The sequence below is a fragment of the Lolium perenne genome, chromosome 3 (assembly GCF_019359855.2).
Source record: "Lolium perenne isolate Kyuss_39 chromosome 3, Kyuss_2.0, whole genome shotgun sequence".
In the NCBI taxonomy this organism is placed as follows: domain Eukaryota; kingdom Viridiplantae; phylum Streptophyta; class Magnoliopsida; order Poales; family Poaceae; genus Lolium; species Lolium perenne.
The window spans coordinates 2,899,236-2,922,598 of record NC_067246.2 but is presented as its reverse complement, the minus strand read 5'-3'; the positions used below and the strand labels follow the sequence as shown (position 1 = coordinate 2,922,598).

At 47.6% G+C, this 23,363-nt stretch overlaps 1 protein-coding gene across 1 annotated transcript; it reads left to right on the top strand.

Moving 5' to 3' along the window:
- Positions 1 to 12,868: 12,868 nt before the first annotated feature.
- On the top strand, positions 12,869 to 15,168 carry LOC127340629 (dynamin-related protein 4C). Its single transcript, XM_051366378.2, has one exon. The coding sequence runs from the start codon at positions 12,925 to 12,927 to the stop codon at positions 14,929 to 14,931; it is 2,007 nt and encodes a 668-aa protein (XP_051222338.1). The 5' UTR covers positions 12,869 to 12,924; the 3' UTR covers positions 14,932 to 15,168.
- Positions 15,169 to 23,363: the final 8,195 nt, after the last annotated feature.

Below are 23,363 nucleotides of genomic sequence, written 5' to 3'. Positions count from 1 at the left end.
GAACCCATAAGATATAATGAGTATATATATGCAATGAAAACGAACATGAACTGAATGAAAATGAACTTATATGTAGTTAACAACTTACAAGCAATAGCAACTCATGAGAGATTTGTCGAGGGCTTCTAGATTGAATAACTGCCGTAGTTCATTCATCAAAATATTCATCTCCTCGGTGCGGTAGTAATTTTCCGATGGTATACTCGCCACGATGTACATTTTTTCTCCTTGCATGCATCAAGGTACCACCGATGCAAATTCCGCATATGTGTTGGCAGTTTATGCAGCTGCTCTGCTGACCAAGTCTTCCCCGTAGACAAATGTAGGAGCTATATCAGCAGTGGGTAGTGCAGCATCTGCGGCACCAAACAATTCGTCCACGGTAACTCCACATTGAGCCGCTAGAGTTGCAGCTTCTTCCATATTGACAGCACCACCATGTTCCTCGTACACCTTGGGAACATTAAACACTTTGAGTGGTGGGATCGATTGTTTGGGCTGAGCACCGAGGAGGGGAACTTCCTTTCTCTTTTTGCCTTTTGTCGTTTGCTTGGCCTTGAGGGGTGCACTTGTTGAACTTGACCTTTTCTCATCTGCACTTCTAGCTGATGATTTGCTCGTGCCAGCAATGTCCTTCTCCTTAGCCTTTTCATCCTTCTTTTGGTCAATAACCTTCGCAAGAGTGCGTGTATAGTCATCCTTCTTCTCGTGTAACTCATACTGCGATGGTGTGTTCAGAAAACTAGTAGCATATTCTATTTGCTTCTCTGTATGGCTCGCGCTGGAGGTTTTGGCTTATGGAAATGATCATAGTTGTGTTTCGCAACAGCGGCCGCATTTTCCTCGACAGTAAGATCCCAAGGACGGGGGGGAGGAACCTTTGGTACTTTTGGGAGGGGCGACCTCTTGGGGACAGGACTCTTGAAACGCTTCCGGCTGGGTGCATTCCGAGTCTTAGTGGGCGGAGGCGGCGGCGCTGGAGATGGAGATGGAGTACCGATGTCGTGGTCGACGTCGTACCCACGGGGTGATGGTGTCGACATGTGATCAGTAGGAGGAGGTGATGGTGGCCTGCGATCACCCTGGAGGAGGTGATGGTGACCCGCCGGGACGACCGGTACTAGGTGCTACCCAGCCCGGCAGCCTGATGTTCTTCTTTTCCCGAGAGAATGATTTCTCCCAGCACCTCTCTCGAGTGTAAGCCCCCCATCACCTCCAGGGATATGGAGCTCCAATGTCTCCCACTGCGGGACAACTGAATCCACCCCGACACGAGCATAGCCAGCTGGAATCGGATTGCCATGCCATGTTGCCGGCTCACCTTCAGGTCCAAATGCCGGTAAGACATAGCCGACCGCCACCTTAACAGAAACCTTCCTGAACACCTCATGGAGATCACAAGGTGTTGTCTCCTTGATTCCATCCAAGGGGTCGCCAGGACCGGCATCTATCATCATCCGTGTAGGAGGGGCCTCCGAGTCGGCCACGCTGCTGTCTCGTCGCTGAGATATTTCAGCGGTATTATCTGGCGGGCGCTGTCCTTTTAGTTCATTTATCTCCCGCTGCTGCTGCTGAAGCTCCCGCTGCTGCTGGTCAAGTCGGCGTTGGAACTCGGCCATCCGGTCATTCTGCACCTCCAGCTGGCGTTGTTTAGCTCTCGCTCGGCTTCTATAAGTCTCCGCGTCGGCCGGAAACCCAAGCGACCACGGAACACTAGGGCCGAAGCCTCTTGTTCGTCCTCCCTTCTCAGATTACCGAGGACAAGCGTCGCAAGTCTTTCTCTCTATCGGGAGCAAACTTTAGTTTTCCCGCCTTTATATCTGTCGTCACTTCAATCCATTTTTGCCTGGGTACCCTAACCCTGGTGTCACTTTCAACAATGTTCCCTGTCTTCATGTCATACTCACAGCCATGCGCGAGGAACCAATTTCGAGCCCTTATGTCCCATCCTTCTCGCGTGGGTTCTGGAGTGATCCCGTTCAGCTCCATCTCAGCCTCTTGTGCATCCCACTTAGGCATGGCTCTTCCGTAGCCCCCTCGCCCGTATGATGGTGATATTTCTTCTCGCTTGCATTCTTCTTGTTTTTCGCCGACAGGTTCACAGCCTCCTCGATTCTTTGTACCTCACAAATTCTTCCCGATTATGCTCCTGCTTCGCTAGGTAGTTCTCGAATACTTTGGAGGCTTCTTGTCTTTCTTATAATTTTTCCATAACCGTTTCTTAAACGCCCGGAAAAGTTCGCCGATCTTCGTAAGAGCCCATTTCTTCACTAGCTCTCGCTGCTTAGCATTCTCAGACTCCGATCCCAAATCCGGCAAAGTGAAATGTGCCATGAGGTCTCTGAAAAGTGTGTCCTTGTACCTATCGGCAACCTGATTTTCGGACACATTCTTCGTCTTGTTCCATTCTCGACAGTGATCGGGACACGATCTCTAACCACAACTCCGCACTGATTTTTGAACTTCACTCCGACATTCTCGGGTGCCACCGGTTGGCCTTCCGGTGATATAACTTCAATTGTGAAGTGGTCTTTCTTGGTCAACTTCTTTGCCGGGCCTCGTTTCTCTATCTTATCTTCGGAGGCCTAAGAGAATACATATAGAATTGCATTAATGCCTCTATACTAATGCCTCAATACATATGTACATATAGAATTCCATTAATACCTCGTCACCGGAGCCGTCGTCGGCTTCTCCGTCACCGGAGCCGTCGGCTTCTCCGTCACCGGAGCCGTCGGCTTCTCCATGACCGGAGCCGTCGGGTTCTCCATGACCGGAGCCATCGGCTTCTCCATCACCGGAGCCGGCTCGGTCGGATTCTGTACCATCGCGGATCATGTCCTCGAATATGTCTTCCTGTTCCAAGTCCCGTTCGAATTGATCCATTGTTTCTGCAAAAGAATTAAATCGATAAGTAAATGTTCAAACACAAACCAAACCCTAACCCTAATCAAACACAAACCAAACCCTAACCCTAATCGGCGACACGTGTTTGCGAGAGGGAGAGGGTGTCGGCGACGCGTGTTTGCGAGAGGGAGAGGGTCTCGGCGGCGCGTGTTTGCGAGAGGGAGAGGGGTGTCGGCGCGTGTTTGCGAGATGGAGAGTGCGCGTGTTTGCGAGAGGGAGAGGGGTGTCGGCGCGTGTTTGCGAGCGGGAGAGGGCGCGTGTTTGCGAGAGGGGAGGGTGTCGGCGACGGGTTTTTGCGAGGGGGAGGGAGTCGACGTCGCTTGTTTGCGAGAGGGGTCTCGGCGGGTGTTTGCGAGAGGGTGTGTTTGCGAGAGGGGTGTGTCGGCGGGTGTTTGCGAGAGGGGTGTGTCGGCGGCGATCCGAATTTGAACTAACTAATCAAATTTAAACTACAAATTTGAACTAACTAATTACATTTAACAAAAATAAACTAACTAATTACAACAAAATACTTACAAAATTTAAACTACAAATTTGAACTAACTAATTACAACAAAAATAAACTAACTAATTACAACAAAATACTTACAAAAATGAACTAACTAATTACATACTAAAATGTCTATATACAAAAATGAACTAACTAATTACATACTAATTATCTAACTAATAACTAATTACTAAAATGTCTATATACAAAAATGAACTAACTAATTACATACTAATTATCTAACTAATAACTAATTACTAAAATGTCTATATACAAAAATAAACTAACTAATAACTAATTACAAAAATGAACTAACTAATTATACAAATTATCTAACTAAGAAAAAAAAATTAAAAAAAAAAGAGGGCCGGCCGGGGCGCCACGCGCCGGCGCTACGCACATGGCGGCGGCTTGTACTGCGGAGGGCGCGGGCGGCGCGGCGGGGCGGGCCGCACGGGCACAGCGCGGCGGCGGGGCGCGCGGCACGGCGGCAATCGACGGCGCTGGCGGCACGCGGCGGCAATCGACGGCGCAGAGGGCGCGGGCGGCAGAGGGCACGCGCGGCAGAGGAGCTCGAGGAGGCGTACGGCGGCGACGGCGCGGCAGAGGAGATCGACGGCGGCGACGGCGCGGCAGATCGACGGCGGCACGGCAAAATCCGGCAGCCTGGCGGCGTGAATTTCGCTAAGTGTTGGCCTCCGTGTGTCGCGGGTGGGGGCTCCGCCCGCGGGGTTAGGTATTTATACCTAACCCCTTTTGTCGCGGTGGTGGCACGACCCGTGATAAAGGCCCCCCTTTTATCACGGGTCGTGCCACCACCCGCGACAAAAGGGGGGTCCTTTTATCGCGGGCCGTGGCTCGACCCGCGACAAAAGGGGGTGGGAGGGGGAGGCGGCCGAGCCGCGTGGAGCGCATCCAACGGCTCCAGGCCGTTGGATTCAAACGGCCTGGAGCCGTTGGATGCGCTTCACGCGGATCAGGCCTGCAACAGTTTTTGTGTTTCTGTTTTTTTCTGTTTTTTGTTTTTCTGTTTTTTTTTAATAAAAACTATTATTTCAATAACTTTTAAATGGTAACTCAAAAAGAAAAGTTTTATATATGAAAATTGATCAGAAAAATCCAATGAACATGAATATGATATCCATATAACTATTTGCATCTCGCATCATATCCACTCGTGTCGCGTCCCCGTGCCACGTGTCGCCACCTCTTCCACGTGCCTCGCCCCGCCGACGCCGGCGTGCGACGTGTAGCCACCGCTGCCACGTGCCTCACCCCGCCGACGCCGGCGTGCGACGTGTAGCCACCGCTAACACGTGCCATGCCCCGCGTGCGCTATATAGAGCGACGAGTGCGGGCGCAACCACACGTCGCCACCGCCTCCGCTCATTCATCTCCGGGATGCCTCCATGTCGTCGAGGGGCGTCCGGTTTCCGTGGCGTTCGAGTGCATCCGAGCGGTAGGTTCACCGCCGAGATACGCGCCGGTGGCTTCCGCCTCACCCTCGGCACGTACAACACGCCGGAGGAGGCGGCGCGCGCTTACGACGCGGCGGCGGCGTGGCGCTTTCGGCGGCCAGGGCACGACATCAACTTTCCGGATGTTGAATCGCTAGAGGAGGCGGAGTTCCTCGCGCCACCGCCGTGCCTCGTCACCGACGAGGACCGTCGCCGGCATCGCCAGTGCAGCGCAGGATCGCCATCGCCGAGCGCGACGAGCGGTTGATGCGCCGGTGGAGGGCGCGGTCCCCGACGCGTTCTTTGCTAACCTTAGGGCACAACGCAGGTCCAACAGGCGCAACCGTCGGGCCGTCGCCGCCTTCGAGCTCGAGAACTCGAATACAACTTGGACCGAAACGACCCTCGGTGGGATGACCTTTGGACGGAGACAACCTCCGACGACGAGTAGAGACTAGACTAGTAATTTATCTATTTTATTGTAATTTCAATAAAGTCGTTGTCGGTTCTATTAGTTTAAATTTAGTTTATAAAGTCGTTGTCGGTTGTTTTTGTTCAATAAAGTGGTTGACACGAAATTTATTACGATTGAACTGAAATTAAAGTACGAGAGCTCAACTGAAAAATAAGATACATGGCTAGATTCGAATGTTGGAGCCATTCAATCATAGTCGTGCCTAGTCCTATACACGTCGCCACTTTGTAGTCATCAAAGTCGCCGACGTCATCGTCGCTAGCATCGGGGTCGCGGTTGTCGAACCTCGGCGGATGACCACGCGTGGGCTGGGATTGAGGGTAGCGCAGCGGGGGCCACGATAGGCCAGGACGCTCTGGAGAGTCCGGCCGCGCCACCACATCCGACGGCCGGCCTCGTTGAAGTTCGAAGGAGGCGGGCCGTCCTCCTCGTACTGGCAACCGCCCTCTCACGCCGATTGATGAAGAAGCTGTCCCAAGTCGGGCTGTAGTCGGGATGCCACCGGGGATTCCTCCGCTGCTCGGGCGTGAGCTCGAAATAGTAGTGGTTCGTGATGGCCATCTCGCGTGGCACACCTACAGGGATAGGAGGGACCGGTACGCCTCCGACGCTCGGCAACCAGCCGGTCGGGACGCGGTAGCCGGGCGGGCAGGGGTAGTTCGAGGCGCAAAGCGCCTCCGCCTCCCGGGGTGTTAGACATACGATGGAAGCCATGGGAGAGAGTGATGAGGTTTGCAGATATGAGAGTCCAAGCCTACATATATATAGTGGAAAATGGCGGGAATGCGGGAAGAAAATAGGCGGGAACGAAGTGGCGCGCGAAACTTTCATCCCGGGTGGAGGCTCAAACCGCGACAAAAGACTGGGGAGGCTTATCTAGGAGGGCCTTTTGTCACGGTTGGTGGCTGCAACCGCGACTAAAGATGCTCGGCAGGATAATAAGGATGTGTCGGTAACCTTTTGTCACGGTTGGTGGCTGCAACCGCGACTAAAGCTGTCGGCAGGATAAGGATGTGTCGGTAACCTTTTGTCACGGTTGGTGGCTGCAACCGCGACTAAAGGTGTCGGCAGGATAAGGACGCGTGGGTGGACGCACCGCTCGATGAGATAAAGCATGTAGCGCACGACGGCTGTCGAAGTAATAAGACAAAGTAGAAGCGGTGCCGTGCCTATAAAAGGAGCATCGATACGCCTTGCCAAGCAGATCAACAAGCCAAGCACGGTTTAATCTTCATTATTACATAAATGTAGAGATTGTCTTGGGAACTATATATGAAGAATACATTATTACATCGCCATCTAGTGTTGTGATCTTCTACGCCGTAGCCATGGAGAATCTTCATCATTTAGCAAGATGCTTGGGTCAATTTTCACCGTGAAGGGCGGAATTTCTTTAAACTTATTATAATCTTCGACATGTCTGTCTTGTCATCCACTCCCACGATGTTTCTTTTCCCCGAAAGAACTATGTGGCGCTTTGGCTCCTCGATTGATGTATTCTTTTGTTGATTTCTTTTTCTTGATTTGCTAGACATGTCCTTCACGTAGAAAACTTGAGCCACCTCGCTGGCTAGGACAAAAGGCTCGTCCAGTGCACGCAAGATTGTTGGGATCCACTGTTATCATACCGTACTTATCGTCAATATGTATAGCGCTGAGCTTCACCCATTTGCACCGAAACAAAGGGACCTTAAAAGTGGGACCATAGTCAAGTTCCCATATCTCCTCTATGTATCCATAATATGTGGTGGTCTGCCCATTCTCGTCTGTTGCATCGAAGCGGACACCGCTGTTTTGGTTGGTGCTCTTCTTATCTTGGTCGATCGTGTAAAATGTATTCCCATTTATCTCGTACCCTTGGAATGTACATATGTTTGAAGATGGTAACCTGGCCAACAAGTACAGCTGCTCCACCGCAGATGGGTCATTAATGAGATGTCTTTGCAACCAACTGCCGAAGGTATTCATGTGTTGACGTGTAATCAAGGACTCGGGCTGGCCCGGGTTTATTTCTCGTAAAACATTCTTATGTTTCTCGATGTACGGAGCCACCAAGCTGGAATTGTATAGAACTGTGTAGTGCGCTTGATTGAAAGAAATCTTGTCCCTCCACACCGTTGCTTTCCTTCCTAGTGTGCCTTTTCCAGTCAGCCTCCCCTCATACCGAGATTCAGGAACACCAATCGGCTTAAGGTCAGGAAGAAAGTCAACACAAAACTCAATGACCTCCTCGGTTCCGTAGCCCTTTGAGATACTTCCTTCCGGCCTAGCTCGGTTATGAACATATTTCTTTAAGACTCCCATGAACCTCTCGAAGGGGAACATATTGTGTAGAAATACAGACCGAGAATTCTAATCTCTTCAACTAGGTGAACGAGGAGGTGCGTCATAATATTGAAGAAGGATGGTGGGAACAACAACTCGAAGCCGACAAGACATTGGACCACATCTTCCCGTAATCCCGACAAAGTTTCGGATCCATTACCTTCGAGAAATTGCGTTCAGGAATGCACATATCTTCACAATGGCTAGTCGAACATTTTCTCGGTAGAAGTCCCCTCAATGCAATCGGAAGCAATTGTGTCATAAGCACGTGATGATCATGGGACTTCAGGTTCTGGAATTTTTTCTCCTTCATATTTACTATCCCCTTTATATTCGACGAGAAACCAGACGGAACCTTGATACCTGAATAGGGCTTCAAAAAAGATCTCCTTCTCTTGTTTGGTAAGAGCATAGGTGGCAGGCCCTACAAACTGCCCTGGATGATTGCCGTTTCGTCCTTTATGAAGTTCCTGGTCCTCCCGTGCTTCGTTGTATCTTTTGTCTTTCCATACACGCCAGAAAACCTAGAATATTCACACAAAGATTCTTGGTCAGGTGCATCACGTCGATTGCAGAGCGGACATCCAGGACGTTCCAATATTCTAGCTCCCGAGAAAATAGATTTCTTCTTCCACATGGGCGCGTGTCCGTCATCGTCTTTCGGAACAGGTCGATCGCCTGGACCCTTTCCAAAGATAACATTTAAATCCTTGACCATGTCAAATATATCAGCACCACTACGGGGACAGGCTTCGGACGGCGGTCTGCCTCGCCATCGAAATGCTTGCCTTTTTCCTTAAGGGATGCTTGCGCGGAAGGAAACGACGATTGAACGGGTACACAACTTTTCTGCTTTTTCCCAAATATTTACTTTCAGTCTCATCTAAACAGTGTGTGCATGCATTGTATCCTTTGTTCGTCTGTCGAAATGTTACCGAGAGCAGGCCAATCATTGATGGTTACGAATAGCAACGCTCGTAGGTCAAATTCTTGCTCCGTGTGCTCATCCCACACACGTACACCTGGTTTGGCCCACAACTCCAAAAGTTCATCGACTAATGGCCTTAGGTACACATCAATGTCGTTGCCGGTTGCTTTGGGCCTTGGATAAGCACGGCATCATAATGAACTTCCGCTTCATGCACAACCAAGGAGGAAGGTTGTAGATACATAGAGTCACGGGCCAGTCTTTGTGGACTGCAGCTCTGCTCCCCAAAAGGATTCATGCCATCTGTACTTAGACCAAAGTATAAGTTCCTTGCCTCACCTGCAAAATCCGGAAACTCTCTCCCGATGTTTCTCCACCGCCGACCATCAGCGGGGTGCCTCAACATCGCGTCTTTCTTACGTTCTTCCATGTGCCATCGCAACAACTTGGCATGCTCTTTGTTTCGAACAAACGTTTCAACCGTGGTATTATTGGAGCATACCACATCACCTTCGCAGAACCCTCTTCCTGGGTGGCTCGCCCTCAACATCACCAGGGTCATCTTTTACGATCTTATACCGCAATGCACCACATATCGGGCATTTATTCAAATTCTCGTACTTCTCACCGCGGTAGAGGATACGAGTCATTAATGCATGCATGTATCTTCTGCACATCTAATCCTAGAGGGCAGACAAGCTTCTTTGCTTCATATGTCTTGACGGGCAATTCATTATTTCTTGGAAACTTGACTTCTTTAATATTATCATCAATTTCTCAAATCCCGAGTCAGTCACACCGACCTCTGCCTTCCATTTCAGCAATTCCAATATGCTACCCAGCTTTCTATGCCCATCTTCACAACCTGGGTACAACAATTTGTGGTGGTCCTCTAACATCTTGTCGAATCGCAACCTCTCCTTATCCGTGTCACAGTCTCTTCTTGCATCAGTAAATGGCCCGACGAAGATCATCATCAACGGGATCATCTCGATGCCTGTTCTTCACCTCCTTCTTCTTCATTGTCGTCCATTGCGGTATCAAAGCATTCGAGAGAACATAGATCGATAATACTTCTCATCATTATCTTCTTCCTCATCGCCGTCTTCCATCATAACCCCTTCTTCTCCGTGCTTGGTCCAAACATTATAACTGGACATGAACCCAAACCGAAGCAGGTGGCTCTTAATATCTCTTGAGCAAGAGTAATCCTTCTCGTTCTTACATTTTAGACATGGACAGCACATAAAACCTTGCTTCGACTTGTTGGCCTCGGCCACAAGCAAGAAAGAATTCACGCCCTCTCTGAAAGCGGGAGCACATCGGTTACCGTACATCCATGGATGACTCATCTGCATCATAAGCACAATTATATATGTATCAGATGCAATCACCTTGCTAAAATTAGTATTGTACGGACTATGCATATATATATAGTCAAGAAAATAGTTGCTAACCTTTTTGGATCAAAAAGAGGAGAAATCTTATCAAATAAACCAAGTGGCATCCCTCTCACAAGCATTCCATCAAACACCTCTTGTGCACATGTAGAAAAAATGAGCTAGCATACACCTCCACCTTCACCACCAAGGAAAAAATGAGGTGGGGGGGGTGGCTGGCTGCTTCTATATATAGGGCGGGGACATTTTGTCGCGGGCCGTATTACGACCCGCGACAAAAGGGGTGGCCACGTCGCTCCTACCCCTTTTGTCGCGGGTCGTAATACGGCCCGCGACAAAAGGCCGCGACAAAAGCCTCCGCGCGCTCCACATGGTTTCGGGGCGACGTGGCCAGGCCATTTGTCGCGGGTGCAGGCGCGCCCGCGACAAAAGGCTCCCACGGAAGCCCTGTTTTCCACTAGTGTATTCAGAAAATGTTTCCAACAATATAATTTTTGTGATATATATCATATATTTTGTTGACCAAATTAGTACTCAAACTTGTTTCTCGAAGTACTATTTGCCCATTAATCCGGTATGGAGGGAGTATTCTATATCAAACTGCCACAAAAAATGTGCATAGTGGAGAGACTGCGTAACCTGGGCAACTCACGGTCAAGAAGCGAGCGATCTCAACTGGTTTGTGGACATACTCGTATGGTTCCACTCGGTCAAGCTATCAAGAGACCGGAGGCAATGCACTGCACCGATTTGCAGGTTTCCAGAAAAATCTCAAAACTCCAAGATAGTGACGCAAGTACACGAACAGCTCTGCGCACGGGCCAGGAGAGGCGAATCCAGCGCATGCTAGCCGTTAGATTCGCCTTGTTGATGATTAATGAACGGCATATGTCATCCTATGATGGCAAATCAATGGCTGCAGTCACTCAAGAGGTGTTTTGGAGGGAAAACAGAGAAAAAAGTGGTAAATCCAAATTCAAGACTGCTACACTATAGTAGTAGAGATTCATAATTAATCTCAGAGTTACGTGGTTCAAAGTGTTATCTAGTTTGAACTAAGATTGTTAAAGGCAGAATAATGCCTACTCGGCAAGATGAGCAAGACACCTTTCGTAAAGAGTTGCGAGAGGGCATCCAACCTGTTGGAACTCATACATACTGATATGTGTGGGCCAATGAGCACGACTGTCAGAGGTTGTTATAAATACTTCATTACCTTCACTGATTATTTTAGTATATATGGATATGTCTACCTAATGAAATATCAGTCGAAGACCTTTGAAAAGTTCAAAGAGTTCAAGAATGAAGTATAGACTCGGTGTGAAAAGAAAATAAAGATTTTGCGATCCGATTGTGGAGGCGAGTACTTGAGCCACGAGTTCAATGAACATCTGAAGAGTTGTGGAATCGTTCCGCAGCTTACGCATTCAGGTACACCGCAGAGGAACGGAGTATCGGAATGGCGTAATCGGACCTTGTTGGATATGGTTCGGTTGATGATGAGTTAGGCGGATATACCCTTGTCATTCTGGGGTTATGCTCGAGAAACTGCAGCGTTCACTATACCATCCAAATCTATAGTTAAGACACCATATGAGATATGGACTGGGAAGAGTCACAGTTTGTTTTTTCTAAAGATTTGGGGCTGTGAGGCATATGTCAAATGAATTCAGTCGGACAAGCTCACACCTAAGTCGGATAATTGCTTTCTTATGGGATATCCAAAGGAAACCTTAGGGTATTACTTTTACAACCAATAACACGGCAACGTGTTTGTTGCTTGGAACGGTGTCTTCATTGAGAAAAAATTTCTCAGTCGAGGAGTCAGTGGGAGGTCGGTGCAACTTAAAGAAGTTAAAGATAAACCACTCAGGAATGACTCGGAAGGTACTCGTGGTTGAGGCCACACCTGTGCCACAGAGGTCGGTGAGATTGCGTAGTGTACGCAATATATTGTTGTTGGACAACGATGAGCCTTTGACTTATTCGGAAGTGATGGTAGGTCCAGATTCTGAGTCATCGCTTGGGGCCATGAAATCCGAGTTAAAGTCCGTGGATGAAAATCAAGTTTGGAACTTGGTTGATCCTCCAGATGGTGTCAAAGCCGTCAAGTGCAAATGAGTCTTTAAGAAGAAAACTGGCGTGGATGAAAATGTTCACATCTATTAAGCTTAACTTGTCGCAAAGGATTTCCGACAAGTTCAAGGAGTTGACTACGATGAGACCTTCTCGCTGGCAACGATTCTTAAGTCGGTTCGGATCATTCTAGCTATTACAGTGTATTTTCATTACGAGATAAGGCAGATGAATGTCAAAACAGCTTTCCTTAATAAAAATTTAACCGAGGACATGTATATGATGCATCCCGATGGTTTTGTCGATCCAAAGAGTGCTAGTAAGATATGCAAGTTTCAGAAATCCAATTATGGATTGAAGCAAGTATCTCAGAGTTGGAACATTCATTTTGATAGGGTGGTCAAAGGGTTTGGCTTCATCAAGAACTAAGAAGAACCTTTTTTATATAAGAAATTTAGTGGGAGCTCAATCATATTCTGATCGTATATGTGGATGACATATTATTGATTGAGAATGACATTCCAATGCTAGAATATGTCAAGGAGTCATTGAAAAATAGTTTTTAAATGAAAGACTTGGGAGAAACGTCTTATATTTTGGGAATCAAGATCTATAGAGATAGATCAAGGTGGTTCATTGGATTGAGTCAGAGTACATAAATTGATAAGGCGTTGAAGAAGTTGCTTTTTCTTCCAGTAAAAAAAAAAGTTGCTCCTTCCCGTAAAAAAAAAGTTGCTTTTCTTCCAGTAAAGAAAAAGTTGCCTTTCTATGGCAGAGGATGAAGTCGCGCCTCCATAAATAACCCACCATCGATTCTTGCTTAACTACTCCTGCTACATGCTCCTCCTACCTACATACATACATTAATGCACGTGCGGATCGACGAAGGTGAGCTCCCAATGGACGACGTGGAGTGCTCCTCCTCGGCGACATGCAGCGCCATGGCGGCCTCGTACAACGACCAGATCCGGCCGCTCCTGGACGCCGTGGACCGGCTGCGGCAACTGAAGGTGACCCAGGAGGGCATCCAGCTTCCCACCATCGTGGTGGTTGGCGACCAGTCCAGCGGCAAGTCGAGCGTGCTGGAGTCGCTGGCCGGCATCAGCCTCCCACGCGGGCAGGGCATCTGCACCCGCGTCCCGCTCATCATGCGGCTGCAGGACGACCCCGCTGTCCAGGATGCGTCCGTGCTGCAGCTGGAGTACAGCAGCGGCATGGTGGTGACCACCTCCGAGGCCCAGGTCGCGGACGCCATCAACGCCGCGACCGCCGAGATCGCCGGGGGCGGCAAGGGCATCTCGGACGCGCCTATCACCCTGGTGGTGCGGAAAAGGGGCGTGCCCGACCTCACCCTCGTCGACCTTCCCGGCATCACCCGCGTGGCCGTGCAGGGCCAGCCGGAGGACATCTACGACCAGGTGGCCAGGATGATCAAGGCGTACATCGCACCCAAGGAGAGCATCATCCTCAACGTGCTGTCGGCGCAGGTGGACTTCCCCACGTGCGAGTCCATCCGCATGTCGCAGCAGGTGGACCGCACCGGCGAGCGCACGCTGGCGGTGGTCACCAAGGCCGACAGGGCCCCCGAGGGCCTGCGGGAGAAGGTTACCATGGACGACGTGCACATCGGCCTCGGCTACGTCTGCGTCCGGAACCGCGTCGGCGAGGAGGAGACGTACGAGGAGGCGCGGGAGCAGGAGAGGCGGCTGTTCGCGGAGCACCCTCTGCTCTCCAAGATCGACAAGTCCATGGTCGGCATCCCCACGCTGGCGCGGAGGCTCACGGAGATACAGGGGGCCATCATCGCCAGGTGCCTCCCCGACATCGTCAGGGAAATCAACGACCGGCTCGGCCGCAGCATGGACGAGCTCGGCCAGATGCCGCCGGATCTCAGCAACGTGGCCGATGCGGCCAGAGCCTTCTTCCACATCGTCAAGCAGGTGTGCGCTTCGCTGGAGAAGCTACTCCTCAGGGGAGAGTTCGACGAGTACCCGGACGACGCCAGCTTCCATGGCACGGCGCGCGTCGCCGAGATGCTGGCTAGGTACGGGCGTGACATGCCTGCCCAGCCCCAGCCCCAGCGGCCGGCCGCGCAGCCGTTCCTGGTGGAGGAGATGCGCGTTCTGGAGGAGGCCAGGGGCATCACTCTCCCCAACTTCCTGCCACGGTCGGCGCTCCAGATTCTGCTCAAGAAGAAGGTGGAGAGCATCGTGCACGTGCCGCACGGCCTCGTCAAGCAGGTGTGGGAGTACGTTGGGGACCTGGTGATGAGGATACTGCTGCGCCACTCGCACGACTACCCTCAGGTCCAGTCGTCGTGCCGCCACGCCGTCCAGAGCCTCATGGACAAGGCGCGCCAACGGTCGGCGCAGCACGTGGAGGAGCTGATCGAGATGGAGCTGGCCGCGGACTACACGGCGAACCCGGAGTACATGAGGACCTGTGGCAGCATCATGCAAGAGCAGGACATGTTCCTGAAAAATTTTCCGGACGTGTTCCGGGACACTACCCTCCAACTCCGCTTTGGAGAGGTGGACGTGTCCCATCTCACGCTTGACGACGCTGAGCTGGCTGGGCAGGCGTTCGACCTCAAGGCCCGCCTCGCTGCCTACTGGAACATCGTCCTGCTCCGCCTCGTCGACGGCCTCGCGCTGCACGTCCTTCTCAGCATCAGGCGGCTGGTGGAGAAACACCTGGTGGAGGAGCTCACGGGTGAGGTTCTCGGCAAAGACATGGCCGGCGCCAAGCGGATGCTGGTGCCGCCGCCCGGCACCGCCGCAAAGCGCGACCGCCTCAGGAACACCATTGCGGTGCTTCGGGAATCCAGGGAGGTGGTGGCAAATATCATGGACAGGAGTAGCGCGCTAGGTTGATCCATCCTTAATTGTCAGCTAATCTAGCCTCTAGCTCGACCACGTACGTCCTGGTATCCCTCCGCGATCTGAGTCCGTGGGATGGCACGGAGCAAGCCCCTCGATCGTGGGTACGGTTACGCCTCGACATTTAATTTGCTTTCCCTAATTAACCGAGCGAGCTTGGAATAATCATGTACGTGTTAGTACCTAGCTACTTCATCACTACTATATCTATATATATATATTTCTATTTCATGTCTCAGCTCCTAATTAACCGAGATCGATAATGTCCTTGCCATGCATGGGCAGGACCCTTTATTGAGCGACACAATAATAAGTGTCCTTTTGTTCTATTCAATAGTCAGTCTCAAAGCTAATGCACCATGTGTCCCGACCTTCACATAGACATTCAGTTGCAGCGGTTCAGGGTCAAAACTAAAAGTGGCAAACAGTTCCATTTTCTCTGTCAGGTACAAACCTTGGTTGTTGCTGACGATGGCGATGCTCTCGGTCGTCGCTCCCCTCCTTGGAGGCATCGTTGTGGAGCCCTTCACCCCCGTGTCGGTGCTTTCTATGTTCGTATGGTAGACGCTCGTCCGTTTTTTCATCTTTGGCTAGGCGGTGCACGGCCCTGGGGCCAGTGTGGATGTCGGAGCGGCCGCTCCGGGTGTTCGACTCTACCTTGTTGCGTTGAGGTCTATAGGTGGCGGCCTTGGTTGTTAGGGAGACTTGGTCGTTGACTCGGGGGGAGGGGGGGGGGGGGGGGGGTCTCGGGACCGGTGTGGTGCGTTGTGTTCTATGGTTTCCGGCTGCTTTTCCTTATAAAATTTCCACCCTCTTTCGACTTAATCAATCAAAGGCATTGCTTATGTTCGAAAAAATAAAATAATATATATTTTTTAATTCCGAGATAACTTGGTGTTTGTTATCATGGAAGATGATGTTTCTCTAATTTTCTTATGGACTTCAAGATGGTCGATGCTAACTTGTTGAATGGGTTGTCTTACTGGACCCAGGATAATATTTGTTGAATGGTCCATGCCCAGAGTATTTTTCCTTTTTAGTATGGTAAATAAAGTGGTAGTGATCAGACTACTGCTCTATGTATTAATCCATGCCTGGAGTTTTTTCCTTTTTCAGTATGGTTCATGTTGCTAATAATGATATGGCTTGCTTATCTTCTATGTGTACATACTGAACACAATATAAATAAAGTAAAAGGCGAAGCCTTTTGTACTAATAATGGTGTAGTTTAATTTATTATACATATAGAATATATTTTTCCGTAGTATCTCCGAGCTGGAGTGGTCATTGTTGATATCCTTGTGACATTTGGTATGATCATAGCATGACCTAGCAGGAAATGCTAGATCTAGCACAATTTTTTTAATCAAGTAGATTAATGTAAAGTTACATGTCCTAATGATTGTTTCTTCAGTATTTATTGCAGTTTGCGGGATCCATGGAGTCCATATGAGGAAGAAGCAGGCATATAATTGAACTATTAAGATGCCATCAACTTGCCGAAGTATGATTGTATCGATATATTGCGTTGACTTTAACTTCTCTCTCATGGAAAATTAATTAGGTACCACGTAAAAATAAGTACATTTGCCATAATCTTATCATGTAATAGGTACAATATGTGTTGTAGGAGTTAGGTTGTAGGCAACCAAAAAACATATACAACACGATTGTCCTGTTTAAGGTATGACTTGGGAAGGTATCATATTTAGCATAAAACAATAGATGTACATTGTGACAATATTCTACAAATAGGATAGTGTAATTTTGTGTTCATCGGTATTTTACTATTTTCCATTCCACCTACGAAGGATGTAGGGACTATGTAGATCTAAAAGAATGGAGTTGCTTACTATTTGGATTTTATTAGGAATCTTATATCTAACTAAAAGTGTATTTGCATATCTGCGGGAATTATTTACAGTTATTGAATTGTTGAAATACGATGGTTTAATTATTTATGTTCAAATCATAGCAGTAACCACTTCTTACCGTAGCCTTCCTCATGTCTACGAAAAAGAGTTCACTAGAAAATCACAAAGTAGGATGCAGGGCCTCCTTTTAATAATGGCCGGTGTATATTTCTGGAGGTATTATCAAGTTTTTGTAATGAAACATTAGTTCCATGGAGATAACCTTTCAGAACAAAAAGAAAAATATGATTCCTTGTTTTCAACTTCCTAGGCATAATATGTTGATCAAGTATCAATTAGTGCATTACTGTTTTTGTCTAGATTATCTCAGTTGCCGCACGGTTGTGATTTGGGGGTATTTGTTATGGATATATAGTATAAGGTTCCACAATGATTTTCTTAATTTGCGGGTTTGTGATCTTTCACGTTGGTGTCCTAATCAAATAATTTAGGTTTTCATTTGTTGTGAATTGATTGTCAAGATTAATGGTTCGATATAATTCATTCATATTGCGTTGCTTTTAACGTGTGCCGCAAAAAAGGGAGCCGTGGCAACACACGAGCATTATACTAGTATAGAGAGAAAGTTGCTATAGTAGTGCTTCGATCATCTCTTGTTTTTCTACATCTGATAGTCATTTTTCTCCAAATGTACATGCAACTAATGGGACATTGATTAGTTCCTTTGAACAGTGCGGCTCTCTCTACTGGAATTACTATGTTTGCCTCACTAGGGAGAATGTACATGCAACTGGATAGTGACTGAAAATTTGGGAAATACTATGGTTTTTACATTTCTATGTTTGCCTCACTAGGAGGAATGGGATACGGTGTGCTTAGTCCATCCAGTGACAGAAGAGATGGTCTCGTATGTTCGAGGCAGCGCATGAGTGATCCAACATCATGTCACCACTTAAAGCAATACCCTGTGCCATCATGAAAATGCAGTCACTTAATTCTAGGTGTGCTTGGTTGTACCCATGCTTAGAGGAGTATTAGAGAGATGTGTTGCACCATCTCTACATTAGGATATGATGCTTATATGCATGCGAATCAAACACAACAATAAAAGAAAAGTTGCATAGCGTTTATCTTGTCTAGAAGTGCTATATTCGTGCCAGCATGTTTATGAGAGAGAGGTCAAGTCAACCCATGAACCCCGGTTCACTTTTTAATATAAGAACACACTTTTACTTTGCTGCACAACCTTTTACATTTTCTGCATTTATTTATTCCGAAAATACAAAAATATTTACTTCACTTGCATTTACAGTTTTCATATTAGTTTTGCACGCGGACAGTTCTTTATAGCGCTATTGCTTTTATTTTTATATAGTTTACTTTGTTTTCATCTCATTCTAATTTACCGTTTGCCTGACAAACACCACGGTTGAGTTGGGGACACAAGACAACTTTTTCTTATTTTGCAAGTATTGCCTGAAGAGGAGGAAGGAGAGGCTAGAGATATGGGAGGGAAAACAACAATGGGACATAGTGGACCCTGGTTTCAAGCTTTGCGCTCCAGTTCTGAAGAGAGCAGCAGGTAGACCGAGGAAGTGTCGAATAAGATCTCGCAGCGAAGGAGCTGGACTTGGAGCGAGGAGGCGTAAGTGCACAAGGTGTGGTGGGTCTGGTCATTTCGCAAAGTATTGTGATAACGCAGTAGATCCAGCGTTCGGAGAGTGTTTCGACGATGAAAATGATGCTCAGCAGCCGCATGATTTTCACAATGATGATCAAAATGATGCTCCAACTGAGGCTCTAAATGATGATCAAATTGATGATCAAAATGATGCTCCAACTGAGGCTCTAAATGATGATCAAATTGATGATCAAAATGATGCTCCAACTGAGGCTCGAAATGATGAGCAAAATGATGCTCCAATTGAGGCTCCAAATGTAGAGCAAAATGTTGAGCAAAATGATGATCCAATTGAGGCTCCAAATGATGAGCAAAATAATGCTCCAACTGAGGCTCCAAATGATGGTGACCAACATTCTATGGTTGTGAGTTCTGCTTGGTATGTAAATCTTGCCAATACTATTGTACATTTATCACTTGGCATGATCTCACAACCCTTTATGTTTTGTACAGCTCTGTGGTAGGATCGAACAAAGTGGTGTCAGTGAGCTCTAAGGTACTTGAGGTACCGACAACCAAGAGGAGAAAAGTTGAAGAGAAGAGCACAAGGAGCAAAGTGGTGGCAATGAGCACAAGGATCACAAGGAGCAAAGTGGTGGCAATGAGCACAAGGATCACAAGGAGCAGAGTATAGTGGGAACCAAGTAGAATTTATGAAACATTATGAATTTTGTTGTATTTGTGTTGAATGATGTTGGACCTATGTTAGAACTATGTTTGGATGATGTTGGAATGATGATGGTACATATTTTGAGCAAGTCATGTCAAAATGCTCTCCAAATGGGTACCAAAATTCAAATTTAAACCAAAAATCAAATTTGAACCAAACTTTAAATTTGACATGCTATTTGAATGTTGCAATGCTTTCCGAACTATGGTGAACTTGTTTGTTCTAACTTGGTCATCAATCCGAGCACTTTTGCGAAGTAAACTCACATTCATGAAAAATGTGCTAAACAAGAGCTCCAAAGGTATAGTAAACAGCCTCATTTCTAAGCAAGGTTTTTTTTGATCTTGTCTAAATTAGCCAAATAAGTTTCCTACACATCTATTCTCTATATATAGACTATGTACGCATGTTTTTCATTTTTTTTGATTTTTTTTTGAATTTGTTATGGTCATTTGAATTTTGATCAAGCCTAACTTTGACCAACATTTAAACAAGTTTGAAACATGAAAATGAAAAATTAAGCCTTGATCCTTCTTAGTCACTCCAAAATGAAGCTTTGGTGAGGTTTTTAAAACTTTTCATGTTCCAAACCCTCAATCACTTCTCTTCACCCTTGACTTCATACGACAAAGTTTGAGATATCACATTACATACAAGAATTTTTGTCTGAATGTATGTATACCTTGTTTATCAACTTAAATCGTTAGTATATGATATAAGAAGACTATGTGCGCATGTTTTTCATTTTTTTGAATTTTTTTGAATTTGTTATGGTCATTTGAATTTTGGTCAAACCTAACTTTGACCAACATTTAAACAAGTATGAAACATGAAAATGAAAAACTAAGCCTTGATCCTTCTTAGTCACTCCAAAATGATGCTTTGGTGAGGTTTTTAAAACTTTTCATGTTCCGAACCCTCAATCACTTCTCTTCACCCTTGTCTTCATACGACAGAGTTTGAGATATCACATTACATACAAGAACTTTTGTCTGAATATATGTATACCTTGTTTATCAACTTGAATCGTTTGTATATGACATAAGAATACTATGTGCGCAGGTTTTTCATTTTTTTGATTTTTTTTGAATTTGTTATGCTGGTTTCAATATGGGGTCAAACTTGTCTAAACCCCGTTGACTGCCTCCAAACCCTGTCCGATCGAGCTAACCTTAGCGTTGAACACCATCCATCCGATATAACCCTAGCGCTGAACTGCAGCCGTCCGATCGATATTCTAGAAAGAATCTACGGGCAGGCTATGTGCGATCCGCGAGAAGCTCGTTCTGCGCTCTGATTGGCTGGACGGCAGCCGTCCGATCGTTCATCTACGGCCAGTGTTTGGGGAAATCCGCAGGGAGGCTCATTGTGCACTCTGATTGGCTGGACTCCGACTGGGCATGCTAGTTTGACCGTTGGGCCGTGTCGCGGTCCGGGGTCATGTCCGTTGTGCAATTCGGCCCTCTCAGGCTCTCAGCTTTGCGTCAGCCTTTCTAGGAACATGCGGGAAATGACAACGCTGCATGCATGCGCTCTAGGTGGCGACGTTGGCCTCAGCCTTTCCAGGAACGCGCGGGAAGCGACGACGCTGGATGCATGCGCCATAGGCGGCGACGTTGGCCTCAGCCTTTCCAGGAACGCGTGGGAAGCGACGACGCTGCATGCATGCGCTCTAGGCGGCGACGTTGGCACGCATGCATGCGGTCTAAGCGGTGCTCTAGGCGGCGCGCTAGGCAGGCTGAGACGTTGATGCACCGCAGTGATGAGACGTTGCACGCGCCAGCACCTCGTTTTAGATGTACGCAGTCGTGACTCGGGTACGCACGCGCCACGCACCCCCTCGTTTCAGTGTGAAACGGCAGCGGATATACACGTGGCACCCCCTCGTTTCAGTTTGAAAAGGGTTTGAAACGGCTATGGATACACACGCGCAACCCGGATACACACGCGCACCGTCCCGTTTCATTGGCTCTCCACGACGACGCGTCAACGCACCGGATACACACGCGCACCCCTTGGTTTCATTGGCAACGCTAATGGCACCCAGCCCCTTTATAAGGGGCCTCTCTTCCTCTACCACGCATCACCCAGCGCTCTTCCTCTCCCTCTCCCTCTCCCAAGCTCTCTTCGTCTCACAAGCACCACCCGACAAGATGCAGTACAACGGACCGACCTTCCGTCGTCCGCCTACCACGCCGGAGCAGCGCTACCCGGCGGGCGTCGTTGTGGAGACCACGCTCCATGTGTGGGCGCAGTCCAGGTGGAGGGACGAGGTCGAGCTCGCCCACGCCTTCCTCGCCGCCGGCTTCGCCCACCTCCCACGGGGCTCGCCCGTCATGTACCGCCTCAACGAGGTTCGTGATGGCGTCGCCCTCAAGCTGCTCACGATCACCTTCTCCAACCCGTTCGACGCGTACGAGCTCCTCGGCGAGGTCTTCTGGTGCGGCTACTAGAGCATCTTCTTCACCAACTACAACATCTTCACGAACTGCGACTCATTCTTCCCCACCATGAACCACATGCACTGCCTCCCGTACGACAAGTGAAGACGGTGGTGAAGACGGTGGTGCGGCCAAGGTGGTGGTGTGGCCAAGATGAAGATGTTCTCCGGCAGCTTGTCATGTTTTTAAGTTTTTTCGTTTTTATTTTCTATGTCGTGTCGTGCGTGTCGTGCCGTGTCGTGTCTGGCCCCTGAACTTATCTATCTAATATGTTGTCGTGTTATTATGCGTACTTTGATGATCATGGAACTTTGCATCTTCCCTATATTTAAGTTATTATGCGTGATGATGTGGCTACCATTATTTGCATCTGATTTATCTTAGTTTTCTATGATTTTGATGTAATATATCAAGGGTACCCATATATCAAAGTATGAATCATGAAATCACAAACACACGGATCGTCACATCAAAAATCACAAATACGCAATGCTTGAAATCACAAAGACGACACGCCAAAAGAGACATGCTCTTTTGATGTACACGTATCTCTTTATTTTTCTCAAAATCCATGGATCTCTTTATTTTTCTCAAAATCCACCGTGTACAAACTTAACACGACATGCTCTTCCCGCAAAAAAAAAACACGACATGCTTGTGTATAAATACGACATGCATATATAAATACGACATGCTAATGTATAAATATGACTTGTTCAAAAAAAATGTAGAAATATGACATGCTCGTGAAAATCACAAACACGACATGCGTTTTTAATTCCTAAACCAAGTCACGAACTAACTATAGGTATCATTCTTCCCATTGCTTCTCAATATTTTTCCATCCGCTCCACCGGTTACCGGCGCAGCCCTTCAAGCTAACAAACCACACGGGCGTGTGTTCGAGTCCCAGCTGCACCCCACCTTTTTTGTTCATTTTTCAACCCTTTCTCATTTTTTTGACATAATCTCATTTGCCCACCTCGAATGGGCCCAATTGGATGGAGTTGGCCCATTAGTCAAGCCGACACTGGGCTCTCGGCTCTGGGATACTTTTTTTTAGAGGAACCTTTTCTTCCATTTATTTTCCCTTACAAATGATAACAAGCCATTTCTCATTTCAACCATTTTTCATACAATTTAAACTTACAAATTCCTCCCAAATTCATGCCTTTTCATACAATTTCAACATTACACCCAGTGCGATTATCATACCACTAACAAATGCCCAAATGTAATTGCAAATTTTTGATTGATCTTCAAGCTTCCTAATCTTCTGGTTCACCCTCCTTAGCTCAACAGCTACCTCTCTATCAATGAGTGCTCCTTCCTCCGTCTCTTCTGCCAGAGAGCTAGGGTTGAGCTCACTGCTCCAATTGAGAGCCCCCGTGCCTCTTCACCGAAGAGAGCTAGGGTTGAGCCAGCCAAGGAACCCTCCCAATTAATTGGCAGTTCCACAACTCCTTCACTGGATGATGTAAGTTCACTTCTGTCGACTCCCCTCTTTTTTGTGTCCCGAAGATTTCAATACTGTTGACTCCCCTCTTTTTTGCTTCTTACTGTCGAATTTTTCAATTCCTATATTGATTTTTCTTTCTCTACTTTTCTTTTGCAGCCTTTGATGAAGGAGTTTCTTCGTCTCGGTACCCAATTCGTCGGGTATCGTGACCATTGTAAAGAGCTTGAAGGTACTTGATACTTGTTTTACTGCTTCTCCTGTTTCTTCTATTAAATAAATTCTCCTGCTTCTCCTTCATTTT

Coding starts and splice junctions, on each gene's coding strand:
- LOC127340629 (XM_051366378.2), top strand. CDS start 12,925: ATGCACGTGCGGATCGACGAAGGTGAGCTCCCAATGGACGACGTGGAG.